Raw genomic sequence first — 20,751 nt, 5'->3', positions numbered from 1 at the left:
ACCCGAAGTAAAATTTATTTGTGCTTAAGAATTTTGAGAAACTATCTTCTGTTTAGGTGAGATTAAAGATGGTAATCTACAGTCTCAAAATCCTAACTCACAAAGATTTGTCATATTCCTGCTTATTAAAATGTTCTTTAAATATGAAATTTATAAAATATCTATGGTGGGGTGAATGAACACTAAAACAGAAGTTCTGTAATGATTCTGAAGTTGGATTCCAGTCATTAGATAATCATTTGGCGATGAGACTCTTATTCATTATTTACATTTTAGTTTTGTAACATTTAGCTTCAACTCTTCTGAAAGAGATTAAATGGAGACTATTTTTAATGTTGATTCCAAAAACTGCAAAATAATCCTTGAGATTTAGTAATACCAATCCACAATTAAACAATTTGCAAATGTGGGCTAGACATAATTAGTAAGGCTTGCTGAATGAGCTCTTTTATTCACATTTTTAAGATTCATGCTTACATTGATCTGAAGACAGAAGAACTTTAGTTTTATTGTCCATTTTCCATAGTGCACTGCTGAAAGCATATTCATATTGCAATGACTTTCCATCACTAATAGAGAACTGCATTTGGAAGTATTTTCCTTAAACTGATGGATCAAATGCAGAACTGCTCAGAGATATAGGTTATGAATCTTTTCCACTGTACATCTCTATGGCTACCCATTACTTCCAACCATTAAAAACAACAAAGAAATGATGGCATTGGTAAGAATTACAGGTACACTTCATCTTCCAACAGTGCTATGTCTGGACAGTTGCAGCATTGCAATGGCATGGTAAATGGCAGCTGGCATATTTTAATGTTAATGTATTCACACTGAATAGTTAACTACTTTGCATTTTGCCCCTGTAATTTTTTTTTTTTAATCAACACTGTTGGTTTTTTTTAAATCCCTTTTGGCTTACGCCAAAACAGAAATTAAAGTTACAAATTTTTTTCTGGTTTAGAATTTAAAAGGTATACATGCAAATGGGGTATAGATGTATGATGCCTGAGTTGGGTAGGTCTTTACTCCTTTTCACTTAGTAAAATAAATACTTGTATGCAAACATCAGATCCCACCCTAGAGCTAATATATACAACTAATATGTAATTACTTGGGATTAGATGCAATCCTAATCTAGTGGTAATGAGGGTATAAATGAGGTGGGATTTTTAAATTAACCCCTCAGTGTAGGCCAGTACAGCATCTCTTAACATTAGTTCAAATCCTGTCATTGGAAAGACTCCAAGTACAGCAGTATTTTGCTTCCTTAGACAGAGCAAAACTTCTTTTGGCAGAGTACTCTTTTATGAGAAAAGTTTCAACATTGTGAAGAGTATGAAACTCTACAGGAAATTAACTACAGTGAAAGGTTCTGAGGCCCTAAGACTGATTTCAGTGTGAGAATTGCTCTTCAAGACTGTTATACTCAACTAGATTTCCTGACTTATATTATTCACATATTACTATTTTAAGAAATAAGGCTAATATTCCCAAACTGTTCTCTGCTGAGAAGTCAATGTTAACCAAATCCAGGACTCTGCAGAGTCATACAGTACATACATTTAAAAAACAAAGCAACAGTAACCCAAACTCCCTATTCTGCTGAAGGATCATACTCTTCAACCATGAATTTAGAGGAATAGTTCTGGCACAAGTAGAGACAGCAGTATAATATATTCCTAAACAATAGTTTAATTGGCTTTATATAACTATTTTCCTCCTGCTCAGATATTGGGATGCCCCCATTCCCATTCTCCTAACCATGTGGAACACATACTCTTCTGCCACATGTTAGATTTCAAACTTTATATTTTTTAAATGCCATGTCACTGTATGTTACTAATCAAAATCTCAATATTTTGGAGCTGTTTGTTAAACAATTTTCTAGCATCAAAACCTTACAAAATCACAATCTGAGGCACTCAGTTGCCTTGAAGATCTCTTCAGAGAACACTTCAAAGAGGAAGTTTTTGTAGAGGTCACTTAACTATATTCAACCCTATAAATACAAAGAAAGATTTTTCGTTTTAAAAATTGGAGAAAAAAAGTTATGCAATTGTTTTAAGTGGTTGGACTATTTAAAAAGTCATGTTAAAATAGTTACATTCCATGATGAGATTTGTCTTACAACTTTTGACATGCATAAGCTAAAAAGCATGCCTATTATTAATTTCAGGAATAGTTTTAGGTACCTACGCTGAATTAAACTGTCACAGTTGATGTAATTATTAAACAAGATTATAGACCATGCTCAGAAGTTCAAACAGTGCCCATTTCAAAAGTCCTTTCAGTAGTTATGAGGCCAAGAGCAACCTACCACGGCTGGTCACACTTCTGAAGCAGGATATGAAAGCTCTTTCTGTTTAAAGCTTGTCTTCTCAATTCTAGTTACAACAGAGTGGGGTGAATGCAAGAGATTTTTGTTGTTAATAAATTCACTGCATCTCATTAACACTTGTTACATGCATTCACAACCAATATGGAGCATAAAAGAGGAGCATGCAGTACTCTTGATTTCAAAACTTCAGATTTGTTGCCTGTATGAAATGATCTCAGGTTGAGTAACCTCACTTCAGCAAAGCAAATCTAATGGACAGTGTGTGGATGAACATTCTTAAATCAGTCAAATTGCAGGCATCTGCAGTACCACTTCCACCTTTTTATGTCAAATCATGTGTGTCAGCTAAACCTGACACAGCTGTGTTGCTAAACCAGAAACTCCAGCAAAAGGACTCATTGCATTCTTAAAACTGGAACTAGCATTCTTAAAAGTGGAAATACATACAAGTGTGTATGTTTTTAAATACACTGAAATATGGGGGAAAATAATTTACTTACAGAAGTATTTTCAGCTACATATTGGGAAAAAAAAATCTGAACTTCACCCTATCCAGAATTTTAATCAGAGCAACAGGATTTGTGATGCTGTTTTAAACACTGTTGTCTTCAGGTTCACCCAAATGTTTTATACCTTCACAAATAAACAGAAGATTTGATGATGTGGCAGTAGTCTCATTGCAGCCTTATGACCAGATAACCACTTTGTTTTGCAGTGTCATTTACACTTGCACAAATGTGGAATGTCCTCTCTGGAATTAATTTAAACTACTCTTGTGAATGCAGATTTACATAAAAGGGTATGGAAATTAAAGTACACTGTTTAGCAACACTGTTTTAAGATTTTTCAATATTATTTTTAGCTAGTACAAAGAAAATATGGGCACACACATATGCACATATTTGGATGCACACAGTTACACACCTTCTCTAGAAAAGTAGCATGCCCTATAGGCTGGCTAGCTGCCACTCATTCTGATCCAGGTAATTAACACAGAAATGACATATAGCAATATTTTCTTCTCCTCTGAGAAGTTTTATATAGCATTCAAATATTTCATGGAACCTTCTCTAATTCTGCAGTAAATGCTTAAAAAAATTCAAACAACTTACGCTAAAATATGGTCCTAGGTAATTATAAAATGAAAAACCTGATTATAAAATAAGCCTTGCAAAAATAAATAGTTGTGTCTCTGTTTCCAGAAACAAGATGGTATTAGCAGATTAATTATTAAATATAATAATCTGGACATGTTATCCACATTCAAGTGTGTGTAGGGGCTGGAAAAGCAATTATTTCTTAGTCATGCAAATTACCTGAATCCAAAATAAAATTGCCAGCATTGCTGGGGCAGCATCAATATTTAAAGTGGATTCCTTTTCTTTCACTTTTTCCAATTCTGATTGAAATAAATTGTCTGATAGAGATAAACCACTTTCATCTACAGCATTTACATTAAGAATTTAGTAAAATATGTGCTACAGAATTGGAGAGAAATACTGGCCTCCTAAAGGATTTTTGCCTCCTTTCTCCCTCCTTTCCCTTCCCATGTTTTTTGTTTTTGTTATAGGTATGGCTCCAAGGTCTGTCTCTTGGTGCTTGGTACACTATTGCTGTGTTAAAGGAGAATCTTTTACAGTTCTGTCTGAGATAGTTTCTCAGGGTGGGTCACATTCTGCTGACAGGTATCACACTCCTTGTCTCCCTGCAAATGATCAGTCTCATCCTAACTGATATTTGCTCTTTGGGAATGGATGAAAAACCACAACGTGTTCTATAAAGCTCAAATTGGCCTTATCAAACAAAACATCTGCTAGATGTGTGAGTGACTTGTGACAGCAGGAGACATCAGCACTGGCCTCCCCAACAGAAGACAGTGCTATTAATGGAAGCTATTATGGAAGAATTCTGGCAAGAATTTTTTTTTTCCAAACAGCTAAAAAAATTTAAAGAAAAAATATGTTGTTATGGTAACAGCTATTTGAAAAATACTGTAACAATAGGCAATTTAATATCAAACTACCAAGCTGTTAGTTTGACTATTTGGTTTTCTTTTTAAGCAGTTTATTTACAGAAATCCCCTCCCTCTCCCTTATGCAGTTGCAAGTGTGAGTGTGCGACACTCACGCTTGCAAGTAAGGTAAGGCACCATCTGCAAATAATTAGTGTTTGTAAAATTTTGGTCTTGAAGCTGCAAAATTCCAGATACTGTGGGTTTTTGCACACCATTAGAACAGCTGGTGTTATATGGGCTCAGTCTATCCCTCACATGGCAATAAACCTCATTTTGTAGCATCTCTAGCATGTACTTTGGCACAAAGAGGTGTTCCTGTGCTCCTGCTGCTTCATGGAATGTGGCTAGTCAACCTGTGGGTACCACAGCTACTCCCTGGAAAAACACAGTGTTGCATCTCTGTGTTCTGGACATCAGCACTCCCCCCACTGCTGGGAAAAGAGGGTTTCAGAACAGTCTGTGGCATTACACAACTTATCTTTCCAAAGCCTGCAATTTTATTTTACACTTCACACCTTTTTAGAAAATTTAGACATTTCCTCTGAACAAGCACAAGTTTCTGTGTGTATTAATTTCAACATCTTTGAATAGGAGCATGTAATTCTCACTCAGTTTTTTCTGAAGTTAGTGCATAACAACTTGGGTACTGGCTAAAAGGTCTGGCTACTTGATTTCACATCCTGATGTATGTGCAGTGATAACAGGAAAGAGCAGGAGGACACTGCCTGCTCTTACTCTGAGAGCTGTGCTTTCAGCCAGGATGTTTACCAAAAACCAGACAAACAGGACACATTGACACATTTTTCTACATGTCTCAGGTGAACAAACCTTGCAGCTTTGCTAAATGTCCTCCAAAATTCATCATGGAGAATCAAGTTACACTGTCTTAAGTACTGCATGGGAATTGTGACCATCCTATTTCTTAAATGTGGAGATGAGATTTTAGAAATGTGAAACTTGCATTTTGTTTCCCTGCTTTCAATCCCTCTGAGGTGTATAATGGTCTGCCCCTAGAGAGAATCACATTTCAATTAGAATAACTAGCATGTTACTCTAATGTCATGGGATGTGATGATAGAGATTTTGACTTTTATTTATTTTGCTGTAACTGGGAATTTTGCAGTCAAGTTGTTTTCTAAACAGATAAATATTTTTATTGTCAATATAAAAATTTAATTATGTTCACGTGCAGTTAAAAACCATGAGAAATATTAGATAACAAAAATCCACTACAGCTTATTTTGCATCATTTTGCAAAAGAGAAAGTGAATTATTTGTTCTCAGTAACAATCCAAATTCAGCAATGGACAATCCAATCCAAACAATGTACTCTACAGGTCCTATGGACACTCATCTGCATATATGGGAATGCATTTGGAAACTGAGTGCAATTTTCCAACCTCCCCCTCAAAATCCCCTGAGCATTTCAGACATTCCACTCAAAATGATTTTTTAATGTGGGACCTACTTACCACATTTGTTTTACATTACAAAATGCTGTATAGGTTGTTTACATATGGAAAAGTCAGTGGGGAGAGATTTCTGTAACTGTTCAGAAAGAAAGATTGCAACGTTAATGTAAAAAGGACAATTATGGACAGACACAGGTAATAGCTGTTTAGAAAATGTTAGGAGCATTATTGTGGATAATAGACATTCTTTTCTTAGCATTGCCCTCGCCCAAGTTTAATTTTCCATTGGTGGTGTCCACCTAGATTGCTTAAGACAGCTGTAGTCTTCTCATTTATATGAAGGTAACAAAAAGTTGACTGCTGAGTTATCCCAGGTGGAGTTCATCAGTACAAAGGTCTGAAACTATGAGGGAATACCTAAAATGTCAGATACGTCCAACATCCAGTGCTGCAGCAAATTATCACCTCTACCAGGTCACAAAGGTCAAAATAATTTCCAGCTCTATTTTCTAAAAGCCATTTTCATTTAATCTGTCCTTTACAAATGGTAAATTTAATGAGAACTTCAGGAATAATTCAAACTAAAATTAAGAAAAAATACCTTGATATATATGTGTTCAATTCAAATATATTTTAGTAAGCAACAACATGGCCACTATTAAACTAGTTCTCAAATACTATTGAAATAATAAGTATGCTCGCAAAGGAAACCTGCTTTCTTTTAAAGTGACTGCATGCATTATTCCAGCTTCTTCTGATAATAGCACATTTAATACCGAGGCTAAGATGCAATTAATCTTTTTTGTTGGAAGAAGGTGTTATATTGTACCCGTATGCTTATACTCACCGAGGAGTTCCAATCCACTAAATTAATCCAGCCTGAGGTTCAGGAGGGCTGCTGATGGCTTGGCCTCCACTGTGCTCTTCTTGCTGGCTTTGTGGAACAGTGGGGAGCAAATCAGGTGAGAGAGGGAGCAGAGGAAAGGAAGAGCTCTGTCTCTAAACAGACACTGAATTAGACTGGAGTGAATAGCTGATGTCTTCTGTAATTATACACACATTGAACCCTTTATAGTTGACTTAAGTTACTTCAAACTGCATTGGTCTGGCCCTCCATACTGATTAAAAGCAGCATCTATTTACCTTAACAATAAATGTGGAGATTAGTAAAAATTCACTTGATCACAATAAGAAGACAGATAATTAAAGGGCAATGCAAGCCAGATTGGAATGTAAGGGCCTGAAACAGCATATTAGGAAGCATAGGCTGCTTTTGTATAAGTGTAGTTAAGTACTGCAGAAATCCCTTCAAGTAGACTGCTTTTGTAGCAATACTTAAAGTAGCGGAAGGCCAGAACATGTCCTGAGGAGATTGGCCCAGCAACTCTCCTGGGCAAAGTGACAAATACAAAGCTTTGGAAAAGGAAAAAGACATTAAAGCACAATGTGACTAAATGGACAACCTCTACAAAATCTTTGAAAGAGGCCTCCAGATCTTTTATTCTTTGATGTCTCCTCCATGATAAAGAGAAAGTTTAAGGTAAGCAGGACACACTGCTGATTCTATGGGTAAAGCTCTCGATAGTGTAGTGTCTACAAGAAATGGAACAAGTGGGTTTAGTGTATGACAGACTCACCAGAAATGCTCTTCTCACAACACAAACGCTCTTCTCAATGTGGGATCTTCTTTGGGGAAGGGGGAGGACTGCCTTTATTCCTATTGAAACTCTCATTTGGTCTTACATAGTGGACATTGTGTTTTAGTAATCCCTTGCTAGCAAGAAAGAAACCAGCTGATAACTAAATAAATGAGTAGTATCAATCCCATATGGACAACTGGAAAATCAGGAATGTCTGTATCCACATTTTGTAGCAAAAGGGTGGTATCTCTTGATAGAGCTCGACACTCATTCCTTGTTTCTTCTTTTCTTTGTACCGATACTGAGGAGCTCTGTGCTTACCTCCTTGCAGAAAATTATGGGATAAAACAGTGACTTTTGACAAGCATTGCAGCAATTTCAGAGAGCAGATTGTTGCTGAAACACAAATAATAATTGGAATCTTAAGTTAATAACATTCTCTCTCGTATGATATTCCAAAATAAATTTCCAGCTGAACCAAGACTTACAGATGTTTCGGCTTTTTTTCTAACAAACACTGTCACCAGTTACACTGGTCCCATTGAAGTCACATTTTAAAGAATGGTTTAGTTAGTTCACATGTGTGGGGTTTTGTTTCTCAGCGGTTTTAATTTGAAGCATGTCAGAACTGTTTAACAGCAAGCCAAAGATTCATTCCGTCACTTGGTATGTATAGAGAAGACTGATTTTGGAGTGCTGAGTATCAAGGTAAATAAGGTTAGCAAAAAGGTAACAAAAATGCAAGAAACAGGGGCCATCAGTTCAATAAATGGTAAATCATGGCCCTGTTCCTTCTGAACTGAATCTCTGTTTACCTAATAAATTGGTAGCAAGTGCAAAGTCACCAGTCTCTCCCAACCCTTCATTTTGGGGCTGGCAGGAGCTAGGAGGAATTTTCCAGGTATGAGAGGTTCCCTGGGTCTTGTGAAAGGAGGCAAATAAAGACAGACCCAAGTCCTACAGGGTAGCAGCTCCGGCTTTCACAGTAACTGATATTTTGTAGTTTTTTAGTTGTAGAATAGTTAGAATAACCACCCATGGTGGTGAAGGCTGCCCCTACCCTTGTCCCTGCGTCAGCTGGCACATCCCAGCCTGCTTTCCACTCCTTAGCTGTCTTGGAGCTTCCAGGGATCGTGGTTCTGCGTCCAGACTGTCATTAAAAGGTTACAATCATCTAACCAAACACTTCGCTGAGCACTTGTGTAAGCCCCTGCTTTCCTCCTTGTGTTGCATCTGCACAGCAGATTAGTGTCCTCTTTAGGAAGCAGTCAGGGATCTCTTTGTTTCCTTCTTTCAGGTACAAGGTGAATTAATCCATTTGGAAACCAGCAAATCTACCCCTCCCTTTCCCCCCCCACAAACTCAAATTCTTGCAGCCAACATCTCTTGACAATAAAGAGATAAAGCTCAGATGCCCTACATGACAGAGAACTGAGCCCACTTCTTTGCATTTAAGTTTTACTAAATAAATTGCTTTTGTTGTTTAAAGCTGTGATGAATGGAGACAGAGGGCCAGGTTGGTCGCTGGAACAGTACAATGGATGTAAGAAGGTTTTTTTCTTTGCCATATAAATCATTCACATTGTTTAAGGTACATTGATCAATCTAATGGCTTGTAATAGGCTCCTAATTGCCACTAGGAAAGTATTGCAAGCTTGCATCTGAACGTGAAATGGTTCATGATCTGAGCTGAAATTCACCTTAAGCCTGAGTTCCAGTAATTACAGAACACAGAAAGAGCATAATGAATGGCTCCCCTTCTTTCCTTGCCCTAATCCCAGGACAGGGTGAGGGGGAAGAAGAGAACATAGGAATGGGGGTCTGGCATATTTTCCCCTACCAAAATAGCAATTCATTAAATGGCAAAAGCTGCAGGAGGATTTATTGGTCATTGTGGACCGAAGAGAACTTTGTAATGTCAATCATGCCACCAATTACGCTGCCACATATCTCTATCTCTAGATAGACAGCTTGCTTAATCACAGTCAACATTCTGAGTCACGCCTGGCTAAAAACGTGGTGTAAAAAGCTAGGAGGGCACCGGAAGCGGGATGCTGGGAGCAATGTGGGGACAGGACTCCTCCGCGGGGAGGCTGCTCCGGTGAGGCACCCGCCCGGTGCTGCCGCTTCCCCGCGCCCCGACCGGGAGAGCGGCGGGGCGGAGGAGCCGGGCGGGCCGGGGCGGGCCGGGCGCTGCCCGGGACCGCCGAGCTCGCCGTCCCGGCCGCCGCTGCCCTGCTCACCGCACGCACCTCATTACCGAGTCAGCAGAGCTGCTTTAATGGACTTGTGTGGAAAGGCGGTTTTACGCTCTATAAACGTTGGGTCCAAGCGTTTACTAATTAAACTCTTTCTATTTAGAAACACCTGCGTTTTAAGAAAGCTTTCTGAACGCTAGCACTGGCTGAATTTCCAACCTGCTGCAGCCTGAGCTTGTCATGCCTAACCTATACATCGTAAGAGCCCTGGAAAGCATGTGAACCAAGAGGTAAAATCCTCGTACAATGCTCCTCGCACAGTGTTCCTCAGACTTTCATACCAAGGCAGAAAACAAATCTATGATGCTGTTGAATAATCTCCCAATAATTGTAGTAATTAAAATCATCATCCAGTCTGCAGTCACCTTCCTTCCTTTGACACTAGTCTTCCCTGGAATTGTTAACGTGTCTCCGGCTGAGATAAACAGAACAAGGGAGCTTTAAAATTCACAGTCCAAATAAATTTAGCGGAAGAGAATTAATTCCAAAGACATGCTTTTGAGTGCGTTCAGTAAACGACAGGATTTCTGAAACGACTGTGCAGATTTTTTAAACACAGGGTAATATGGGTCTCCCTGCTACTCCTAAACAGCGTCACCTTAAAGATCGAGAAAATATGAAAGCCCAGCCTGATGCTCCACCTCGGGGCTCAGTGTGCAGGGGGCAGGAGGAGAGGGGAGTGCACCGTGTAACAAACATCATATGAAAGATCAAGCAGAAATTGTGGGAGAGTGCCATAATTTTCATTTAATTTCCATTATCTATTTGATCCCAGTGCTCATTGCTTTTTTATTAACTATAAAAGATTTCCTTCTAATCAAAGGCTGCACTTCATCTTTACCCACAAATTAAAAACTCTATAGTGGAAAGAATTCAGTGGACTCAACAGGCACCAAGGTCTGTATTTTAACACTATCCTTATTTATACTTCCCCCTTGTAGTATCTAGTCTTGGGCAGAATAGCAGGGGAGCCTTTTCCTAACTGAAGTTATTAATTTATCACCAGGTACCCCTCTGAGTTGCTCTGATAATCAATGCTGGCTTCTAGATCACGTAAATGAAGAGTGTAATTGAGGGGGGAGGGGTTCCGCACGGAAGAACTGTTGCTAAAAAAAAAAAAAAATCTGGCAGGACGCAATTATTTATCTCGGCAATGTGCAGTTTGCCTGTTTCCTGCCCGTATCCCTTCTGTTTGGCAGAAAATTAGGCTGCTTCTCTTAAACTTGGAAGGGTTTGCCCCCTTCCTACCCATAACTGCCATGGGTAAAACTTCGTGCCCCTCCTAGAATGCCGGGGAAATTGTACAGCAACCTTACATTTAACTGCTGCTAAATCGATTTATTTGGAAAATATTTGGCAGCTCTTTCCCAGAGCTCTTTTTGAACAGACGAGCCATTTCATCTGATGCTCTTGAATATAAACCCAGGAGCTTCCCAACCATCTGTAATGAAAGAATTGTTTCCCAGCTCTACCTCCTAAAGACAGCAACTTTAGTAGTTGCACACATCAAAAGACACTCGTAGAGAGAAGATGGGAAACAATATTGTTCAAAGAAAGTGAACTGTTGCATTTAATTAGGCTATTCTTTATTAGCATTCATATTGAGATTTTTTTTTTAGATTTACATTGATTTAACTGTAATGTATTTATGATGTAAATATATTCTGCGATGAAAACGTCACGGATCAATTGTAAAGGACCCGGATACATAATTTTTAAAAATCAGTTTCAGTTTATATGAGGTTCTCACCCCACTTTCGCTTCTTAGTCAGATTTGTTTATGCAGAATCGACATTTAATAGTGCTAATTGCACTCCAGTTAAATTGCCCTGATTGCAGAAAGGGAAGCAATTTTCGTGCTCTCTGTCTGGGTTTGGGAGAAATTGTTTTATATTCACCTCTTTATAAAGAAGTGGAGATAAGGCACCGAGCCTTTGCACAAATTGCACTTATGGGCTGACTGGCAGCATTCAGGCTCTATAATAGAGCATTATTTGGCCGTTTTGAATAATGTAAAGCATTTGCTGAAAGCTATTCTCCTGAAAATTGCTTTAACTTTTAAAAGGGTGATGATTCACTCCAAACCAGGCCTTTGTTACATTGTCATTATCCCCCCAAATGTTTTAACAGTCAGCTCAACACTTTAGCATAACACATTGATCTTTGTTTAAAAACTCGATTTTTGGAGTATGAAAAAAATCTGTCAGAAAATACTTGACCCCCTAAAGATTTTAGCAGCGTTCCCCCTTCCGCCGCCGTTCGCTCAGCCTTTCCACCGCCTGCCTCGTTTCTGCGGGTTTTAGTTACTTTTCCGACTACAAAGGGGCGAGGAGATGGATGTGCGGCAGGCAGAGCCGCCCGCCAGTCTTCAGGCACAGCAGAATCCCTACTTTGCTGTGGGAGCGCAAGCGGGCAGCGGATGCCTTTACTCGCTGATGTAGAGGCAACATTTTTAAACGTCACGCTCTCGATCTGCCTTCCAGCCGTATTTTATTGATGACTTTCCCCAGGATGAGAGGAAAGACCCTCTCCCCCCGCCGCCCTGGGGTTGGCCAGAAGCGCCGCGCTGCCACTTGACGACCACCATGGCAGGCTCCTGGGAAGGGAAGGAAGCGGGTTTCCCCGGAGAAAAGGAAGAAGGAAAGAAGGAAGGAGGGAAGGAAGGAGTCACCTGTTGGGCGATGGCTCCCGGGTGCCCCTGTCGGACTCCTCGCCTCACCCGTGGGGGTTATGTCGCTCCCCCCGCCACCGCCTTTCTGCCGCCTCCACCCGCCGAGCGATACAGCCCCCCTGGGTACAGCCGCCGCTCAGGATCTGCTCCGGGCAGACCTTCCGAGGGAAGGGTTTGCCATGCACCACCCGGACCCCTGCGCCGGCTGCGACTCAATGTGGAAAGAATTAAGCGCAGAGCAGAATTTTTTTCACCTACTGCCCCGACTCTGTTTAATACCCGGCGACAAAAAGGCGAGCGCCCTTTGAAAATAGCCTTAGACGTTTAAATAAAAGATAATCTCCAGGGGCGTCCATGGCAGTCGTCCTATAGATTGCATAACACAATGTAGAAAAAACCGCAATGCCCACCTTATTTAAGCACACATACAAACGCACACATATAGATGTAAACATGTGAAGAAAAGCGAAATCATAATCTTAAATTCCCGATTTCTCCATCTTGCTCCTAAGCGATGCCTATTTTGCATCTGCTAGAAGGTTTTACACTGGATGGCTGAGGCGGCACCGAGAAGGAAATATTGACTGAAATGCAGAGCAATGGCCCGGCATTGCTAAGCGCACTCATCGTATTTCTGGTTCAGAATTGTACCCAGCTGCCCTGGGAATGGCAAAAAGGAAGGGGAAAAGCTCCTATTCCCATTCTCACAGAGCCGACCGCGATGATGAAAAGTTGCACGCCTATTGATCTTCCGCGGGCACAGTACGGGCAAGTTCTAGCCAATTATTTAAGAAGCCTCCAATAATTACAAATCAAAGGGACTAGCTTGCAAGACATTGAGGAGCCGAGGTCTGGACTTACATTTTGCACATGCAGAGAGCAGGTATAGTCCCTGTCGCTCACTGGGTGCGTGGAGTGTGCACAGTGCAGAGGCCACAGGCAAGTGCTAGGGCGGCTTATTCCAGCAGCGCCCTTGCACTGCTAGGAGGGAGCAAGCTTTCTGCCATTAGCAGCACTGCTTCCACAGGAGTATATGAGGCTTGAAAAACGTGCTGCAGGCTGCGAATTTGACTTTCAAAGTGTTTTGCTGCCGATTACTCTGTAAAATAACGTCCTCTATCTTAAGCGACAGGATGTCAAATGCCCCTCGTCCCCTCTCCCGCCCCAGTACAAGAGCAAAGAGATGCCTGGCGGTTCCCTGCCTTTGGAATTTTTTGGCACTTTATATAACCACAGAGCCTCCTCAGTTCTTTTTACAATGAAAGTAAGAAATACGTTGTGCACGAAATCACTTCTGGCATTTAGTAAAGAAAATAAACAAACAAAAAAATTAACGTGTTTTCACAGAATGTCATTAGGCGCTGTTAGGTTATTTGTATCCAACATGGACGGCTCCCAAATGGCTTGAAAAGGAGGTAACGGGCCTGTTGAATAAAAGCGACGCAGGTATGGTTTACGGGCCGCGAGGATCGCAGGTGACTACACCAGCAGCAGCGCATCGGACACCTCCTGCACAGTTTACAGGAGACGGCGGAGCGGCGTCAGCCGTGACACCAGCCCTCCGCCGGCGCTGACCTCGCTCTCGACTCCTGCCCTCTGCGGCTCGCCCCGCTCCCCCGGCGGGCAGGCGGTGCGGGGGCGGCGGGAGTCGCGGCCCGGCGGGAGGCGCGGCCCGGGGGCCGGGGCCGGCGGTAATTGCGGCGCGGCCGCCGCCGCGGGCCGGAGCCGGGAGTTTTCTCCCCGCGCGCTGACTGGCACGCGCCCCGCGCCCCGGCGCCGGCACCTTCGCGCAGCCTGATTGGCTGCCGGGCCGCTCCGGGCCGCTCCGCCCGCGCCCTCATTGGGCGAGCGCCGCCGCCAGCGGTACTTCAAAGCGGGCGCTGCCCGCACTTAGGCAGAGTTTGGCCCCGCCGCGCCGGAGTGTCCTTAGTGCCGCCGGGCAGCGCGGGGCGCTCACCGAGCGCCGTCCCCTCCGCCCCACCGCCCAGCCCACGGACGTGCTATGGCTACGTCTATCCTCGGGGTAAGTCGCACCGCGCGCTTCCTCGCGGCTTCCCCCTGGAAAAACTGTCGTTGCCGCCGCGTTGCGGCTGCCCCTTGCCGAAATCGCGTGGACCCGCGGATGGGAGGTGATCCCGGCCCGCCTCGGGGGATTTCATTGCGGGCTGCCCATCGGGTTGTTCCCAAAGAGTTTGGCCTGAAAACTCGCTGGGCCGGAGAGAAGCTGTGCTGCTTCTGCTTTCTTTTGTCTAGTTCTTGATTTGGTTTGGGATTTTTTTTTTGTTTGTTTTTTAACTCTAACTACGCTCGATTTCCAAAGATTTTCGCCGGCCCGGCGTTGCACGAGGCGACAGTCGGAAGGCTCCGCACACTGCTCGCCTTGCTGCCATCTCTTTTTTTTCCGTCGCTCCTGTACGGTTGCTCGAGGAGACGCCGCATTTCGTTCCCACGGGATTTTTGGTTTAACGGCGGTACGCTCGAGCAGCCCTCTCGGAACACGCGTGTCGCTTGTCCCCGTCGGGACCGGCTTGCGAGGTAAATCTCTCGGGCGATGAGACCGGTCTCCGGCGGAAAACGAGTTGTGCCCAGCGTGGCAGGGCTGGAGCCTTCCTCTAAAATAAGAGAAAACTTTTCCGCGGTACCGCTCGTTGCGCCGCGGTTCTACCCGCGCTGCCGCGTCCCCGCGGGAGCCTGGCGAGGTGGCAAGGGTTAGGCTGACGGGCCGGCTTTGTCTCTTCCCGCAGGAAGAGCCGAGATTTGGAACGACTCCCCTGGCCATGCTGGCCGCCACCTGCAACAAGATCGGCAACACTAGTCCCCTGACCACCCTGCCCGAGTCTAGCGCCTTCGCCAAAGGGGGCTTCCACCCCTGGAAACGCTCCACCTCCAGCTGCAACCTGGGCTCCAGCCTCTCGGGCTTCACGGTGGCCACGAGCAGGGGTTCCAACGGACTGGCCAGTGGCACGGGCACCGCCAACAGCGCCTTTTGCCTGGCTTCCACCTCGCCCACTTCCTCGGCCTTCAGCAGCGACTACGGCGGCCTCTTCTCCAACTCGGCGGCGGCGGCGGGCGTGTCCCCGCAGGAGCCCGGCGGGCAGTCGGCCTTCATCTCCAAAGTGCACAGCTCGGCGGCCGAGAGCCTCTACCCGCGGGTGGGCATGGCGCACCCCTACGAGTCCTGGTACAAGTCGGGCTTCCACTCCACGCTCTCGGCGGGCGAGGTGGCCAACGGAGCGGCCTCCTCCTGGTGGGACGTGCACACCAACCCCGGCTCCTGGCTTGAGGTGCAGAACCCGGCGGGGGGGCTGCAGAGCTCGCTGCACTCGGGCGCCCCCCAGGCCTCGTTGCACTCCCAACTGGGCACCTACAACCCCGACTTCAGCTCCCTCACCCACTCCGCCTTCAGCTCCACCGGCCTGGGCTCCACGGCCGCTTCGCACCTGCTCTCCACCAGCCAGCACCTGCTCACCCAGGAGGGCTTCAAGCCCGTGCTGCCCTCCTACACGGACTCTAGCGCGGCGGTGGCGGCGGCCAGCGCCATGATCTCGGGCGCCGCCGCCGCCGCCGGGGGCGGCTCGGCCCGCTCCGCCCGCCGCTACTCGGGGCGCGCCACCTGCGACTGCCCCAACTGCCAGGAGGCCGAGCGGCTGGGGCCGGCGGGGGCCAGCCTGCGGCGCAAGGGGCTGCACAGCTGCCACATCCCCGGCTGCGGCAAGGTGTACGGCAAGACTTCGCACCTGAAGGCGCACCTGCGCTGGCACACGGGCGAGCGGCCCTTCGTCTGCAACTGGCTCTTCTGCGGGAAGCGCTTCACCCGCTCCGACGAGCTGCAGCGGCACCTGCGGACTCACACGGGCGAGAAGCGCTTCGCCTGTCCCGTCTGCAACAAGCGCTTCATGCGCAGCGACCACCTGAGCAAACACATCAAAACGCACAACGGGGGCGGCGGGGGCAAAAAGGGCAGCGACAGCGACACGGACGCCAGCAACCTGGAAACGCCGCGCTCCGAGTCCCCCGACCTCATCCTGCACGAGGGGGTGGGCGCCGCCCGCGGACCGGGCAAGGAACCTACCGCGGGCCCCGGCGACTCCTAGGGGCAGCGCCGCCGGAGCCGCTCGGACTGTGCCCCGCGCCGGCCGGAGGGACGCGAGCCGCCCCGGGCCGCGGCGGGGGCGGGCCGGTGGACGGCGGGGCCGGAGAGGCGCGGCCCCCGTCCCGCCCGGCCAGTAGGTACCGAGTGACACTTTCTTCCGTTTCCCTTTTCTCTTTCTCTTGGAAGGCAAGCATCCTAAGAGAGGCTTAAGGTGAGAAATACAGCTGCAACTCTGAGACGGTCCCTCTGTATCCCATAAACATCTGTATAAATAGGGTTCAAAAAAGAAGAAAAACAGGAAAAAAAAAAAAAAAAAGAAAACCAGATCGTGTTCCCTTATTTTTCTTGTAAATGTTGATCTGATAGGGGGGTTGGGGATTTTTTTTTTTTTAATTGGTGAATTCCTGAAATTCAGGGAGGTTTTGGGGTTTTGATTTTTTTTTTAATTATAAATTTCTGATGCACTTTGTGGAAGTCAGTATATATGTAAAAGATATTTAAAATGTTGAGTTAACACTTCACTCAAATACACGTAAGTTAAGGTCTCTTAAAGAAATTAAATGCGTTTATCTGTATGGAAAAAAATCTTGACATATTTTCATTTTGGTATTATTAAAGGACTCTGAACAATATACTCACGGGTTTGTTCTTCTTCGTGTCCCCTCCTTCCCCCCCCGCCCAGTCCTCGCAGGGGTCACTTTTTGAGTAGGAGCCCTCGCACCCCTTTCCATCGTCCTTACAGTCACTGTGATTAAAAATAGTCAGCAATGATATAGCTGGGAGGGGATGGGACTGGCCCCTGAGCCGGGCTCACTGAACCACTCTGCTCGCTCTTTTCAAGCCGCCTTTGCTTTGATTTACTTTAAAAAACAAAACAAAAAACCAACAAATTTTAACCGAGTCCGAGCCCTACTACAGCCGGAAACCATGCTGAGACCTAAGTGGCTTTGGTGAAACCGTCCCCAAAATCGAGTGAAGGCAAACTGCGCTGAGGAACTATTTATTTAATTTTAAAAGCCTTCAGCGCCACAAGGCTGCCTAGGCTGGGAGGTGATCTCGGGGGAATAAATCGCTAGAGTCAATACTCCGGAAAAGACATTTCATGCCTAAATGAAAATCTTGTTAAATGTTATTAATTTTGACTTAGAGCACACAGCAGCCCCCTGTGCCTTGTATTCCCTTATTAGGGATTCATGTCTTATCAAATATCTAATTAATCTCCTAGACATCATTTGTTCTGGCCAACTTTATCTCAGCTGGTCCGCGGGGAAAACTCCGAATATTCTCGGTGACAAAGCTCCCTTGAAGATCCTTTTAATTGTCCAAATTAACTGCACCAAATTTGCATGTCAAACGGTAAAGGGCAACCTAAGATAAAATGTAAACGTTTTAAAAGCCCCAAACTAAGCACTTGATTTGATAACTAGGCTTTTTAATGTTATGGAAGACAACTGCTCCTTTCCTTTTCAAAGACAGTTGATCTATGCAAATAGTGAATTGGAAATGCTTATGTCCCCATGCAGTCAAATGGTCCTTGCATGTTATTTGAATATCAGTGGCTTTGCTATTGAAAAGGTTCAAGGATGCTCTCTGACTTCTTTGTGATTACTCAGTGCAGCGTCTTATTCTGAAGAAAAAAAACTCAGGAATAATTAAAGGCTGGGCTAAGGCCTGGGAACACATTTGGGACAGGAATCTCATTTAGACAGGCTCTTTCAAAATAAGGCACAGTTAAATTGACCAGAAGGCAATTATTGAAATGAAAATTATTTTCACTCCCTTTGTCTCCTGACCACCAACCTAACAGCCACAGTATTTTTTTAAAGGCAAATTGTTAAATGAGATAATTGTGTTATTAAAAAAAAAAAAAAAAAAAAAAAAAAAGAAGAGGGTGAGGAAAAAAAAGTTAATTTACTCTGGCCGGTACAGATTGGATGAATACAAATATTTTAATCCTCCATAAAGCAGGGAATGCAAATAGCATCGAGAAACGGATTCTGCTGTCGGCCACCAACTGGAATAAAGACGTTGCGTTAAAGAAAATACATCTGCCGTGAATACTAATAACCGCGTCCCACCTCCTCCGCGCCACTATTGCACAAAAGCGGCCGGGCAGCGCCGGCACCGCCTGTGCCCCGGGGCGGCGACGGGAGCCCGGCGGGCCGTTCCGCGGGCCGGGGGAAAGGAGCCTCCCGGGAGAGGCACCTCGCCTCACGGCTGCCCACAGCACCTTCCCCGAGAGCCGCTCCGGAATTTTCCTGGCCGAAAGCACCCCGGCAAGGTGTCTTTGCTGCCGCCCCGGCCGGAGGCGGCAGGTTTCCCGGCGGGCAGGGGAGGGCAGCGGGGACGCGCTCGGGCGGCAGTGGCACAGAGCGGGCCGGGCGGCGGGAGCCGGCTCTCCTCCCTGCCGGGCGGCCCGGGGGCTGCGCAGGAATGCACCCGCGCGGGGTGCTGGGCAGAAGTCAGCTTTGTTTTCGATTTATAATAAAACACATCAAAGGACACCATGCCGGTCCAGTTTCTGCCAGGCCGGGGTTACAATTCTCAGCTCAGTGATCAAGGACCTTTTTGCATTGCCTTTGCCCCTTCGGGTCAGAAAACGTCCATCACTTACAGACTCCCCAGAAACGAGGAAGGGAGCAGCTCTGGGCCGCAGAGCCGGTTCGTTTAACCAAGAAAATAGAAAGCGTGTCACCTTTTAAAAAAATAAATGACACCATTCATTCGTAAACGTTGGAGATAATTATATGGTCTGGGGAACTTCTACACAAAAAAATTATCCAAAAAACAAACCCTAAAGAACAAACGGTGTCAGAACCCGAAAAATAAATCTGATTTCGGTCTTTCAATCCGTAGTTCACCTCTTTAGTAAGAGGACGCGAACCCGAGAGCAGGAGAGCACCGGGAACAAGACGGGTGCCCGCTCGGGCCCCGGCGGGAAGGGTGGCACAGGGGAAGCCCGGCTCCCCGCCGCCTTGGCCCCGCTCGCCCCGGGCTTGCCCGTCAGCTGAGCCTAGCTCCCATTTACAATCTCGGTCCAGCTATTGCTGCCCATTTCCATACCTCGCGGACAGCAACTTCAACCCTGCTCCGAGAGCCCGTTAAAACACGACAAAAAACCAGCCAGCGACGGCTACCACCACAGACGGAAGACGGCAAAATGTCAGGAAAAATTATCTACTAAATGACATTCGATCGCTAGGTCCCCCGTTCGCAGGAAGCGTGTCCCTTGCCCCCCGCGGCGAGTTACAGACCCAACGGCTCGTTTTACACTTAAAAGGTAACATTAATGTTTTTGTTCTAATGAGATAATATATAAACACCCGATCTCGTGCCTGGACAGCCTCTTAATTGCGTCTTTTAATTCAAATGGAAACTTTATCTGCGGGAGCTGTAATTTATTTGCAGCCATTATCTGTTCGCCAGGATCCTCTCCCACCCTTCCAAAACGCAGATGAAGGGAAGCTAACAGACAGCCCGCCCCTTTGAGTAATTGCTGTGCTAAGTGTTTATTTTAAGTGAGAATAATTTAGCTACAAATTTCCTCAAGGAATAACATCCTTCACACGCACATTACAAAAAGGAGAGCAGAACAAGACCGAGCGCGCACACCGGGACGCTCGCGGCGCTGCCCCGCGCGGGCCGCACGGCGGCTGCCGGGCGCCACCTAGAGGCGCTCCCGCGGGCCGGGGGCGCGGCCGGGGCGGCCGCGGGGGCGGCGGCGCTGCGCGGGCCGGGCAGCGTCGAGGAGACGGCGGCAGGAGCGCGGGGGCAGCGGCGGCTGGGGAGGGCCCCGGGGAGCGGGCGGGCTAGCGTGAACTTCTATGGCAGACGGCGGGGCGGGACTGGCCCGCAGCGACAGAGCGCACACCTAGCCCGGGGCAGCCGGCCCGGCCTCGCCGCTCCCCGGGCCGCCAACCGGAGGGGCGGCCGGGCCCTCGACGGTCACCGCTCCGCGATCTCCGCGCGGCCCCGCACCTGCGGCCGGGCGCGGCTCCCGGCGGGCACCCGCCGGCGGGCCCCGGGCGCGGCTGTGCCGCCGCCGCCGCCTCGGCGCCGCTGTTGTTCCACAAACGAGCGGCAGCGCTGCTCCCGAGATGGGCTAATTGGTACCTGGCTGGCAGGGCGCGGGGTCCCTGTCCGCTCCCCGGCACAAAGTAGGCTGCTAGAAAATTTGAAATTGCCTTTCAGCCTAAAGCTGCCTCACCTGAATGTCATAATTACAGTAATTATGTACATCCAAATTACATGCTAATTAAATTAGAATCAAATCGTTCTAAATCGAAATCAAATGAGGTAGCGAGAATTAATCAATGACA

The 20,751-nt window shown here is 46.2% G+C and overlaps 1 protein-coding gene across 1 annotated transcript; it reads left to right on the top strand.

The window, feature by feature from the left end:
- The first annotated feature begins 14,119 nt into the window (after positions 1-14,119).
- SP9 (Sp9 transcription factor) lies at positions 14,120-17,064 on the top strand. The gene is made up of 2 exons (XM_054636505.2): positions 14,120-14,362; positions 15,084-17,064. The coding sequence occupies exons 1-2, from the start codon at positions 14,342-14,344 to the stop codon at positions 16,431-16,433; spliced, it is 1,371 nt and encodes a 456-aa protein (XP_054492480.1). The 5' UTR covers positions 14,120-14,341; the 3' UTR covers positions 16,434-17,064.
- Positions 17,065-20,751: the final 3,687 nt, after the last annotated feature.

This window comes from Agelaius phoeniceus, chromosome 7 (assembly GCF_051311805.1).
Source record: "Agelaius phoeniceus isolate bAgePho1 chromosome 7, bAgePho1.hap1, whole genome shotgun sequence".
Taxonomy (NCBI): domain Eukaryota; kingdom Metazoa; phylum Chordata; class Aves; order Passeriformes; family Icteridae; genus Agelaius; species Agelaius phoeniceus.
The sequence above is the reverse complement of the archived record's forward strand: the minus strand, read 5'-3'. Positions and strand labels throughout refer to the sequence as shown.

What these genes read in the sequence shown, in the direction of transcription:
- SP9 (XM_054636505.2), top strand. Translation starts at nt 14,342, where the DNA reads ATGGCTACGTCTATCCTCGGG. An exon ending in TGGCTACGTCTATCCTCGGG is followed by an intron (nt 14,363 to 15,083) that starts GTAAGTCGCACC and finishes CTCTTCCCGCAG; the next exon opens with GAAGAGCCGAGATTTGGAAC.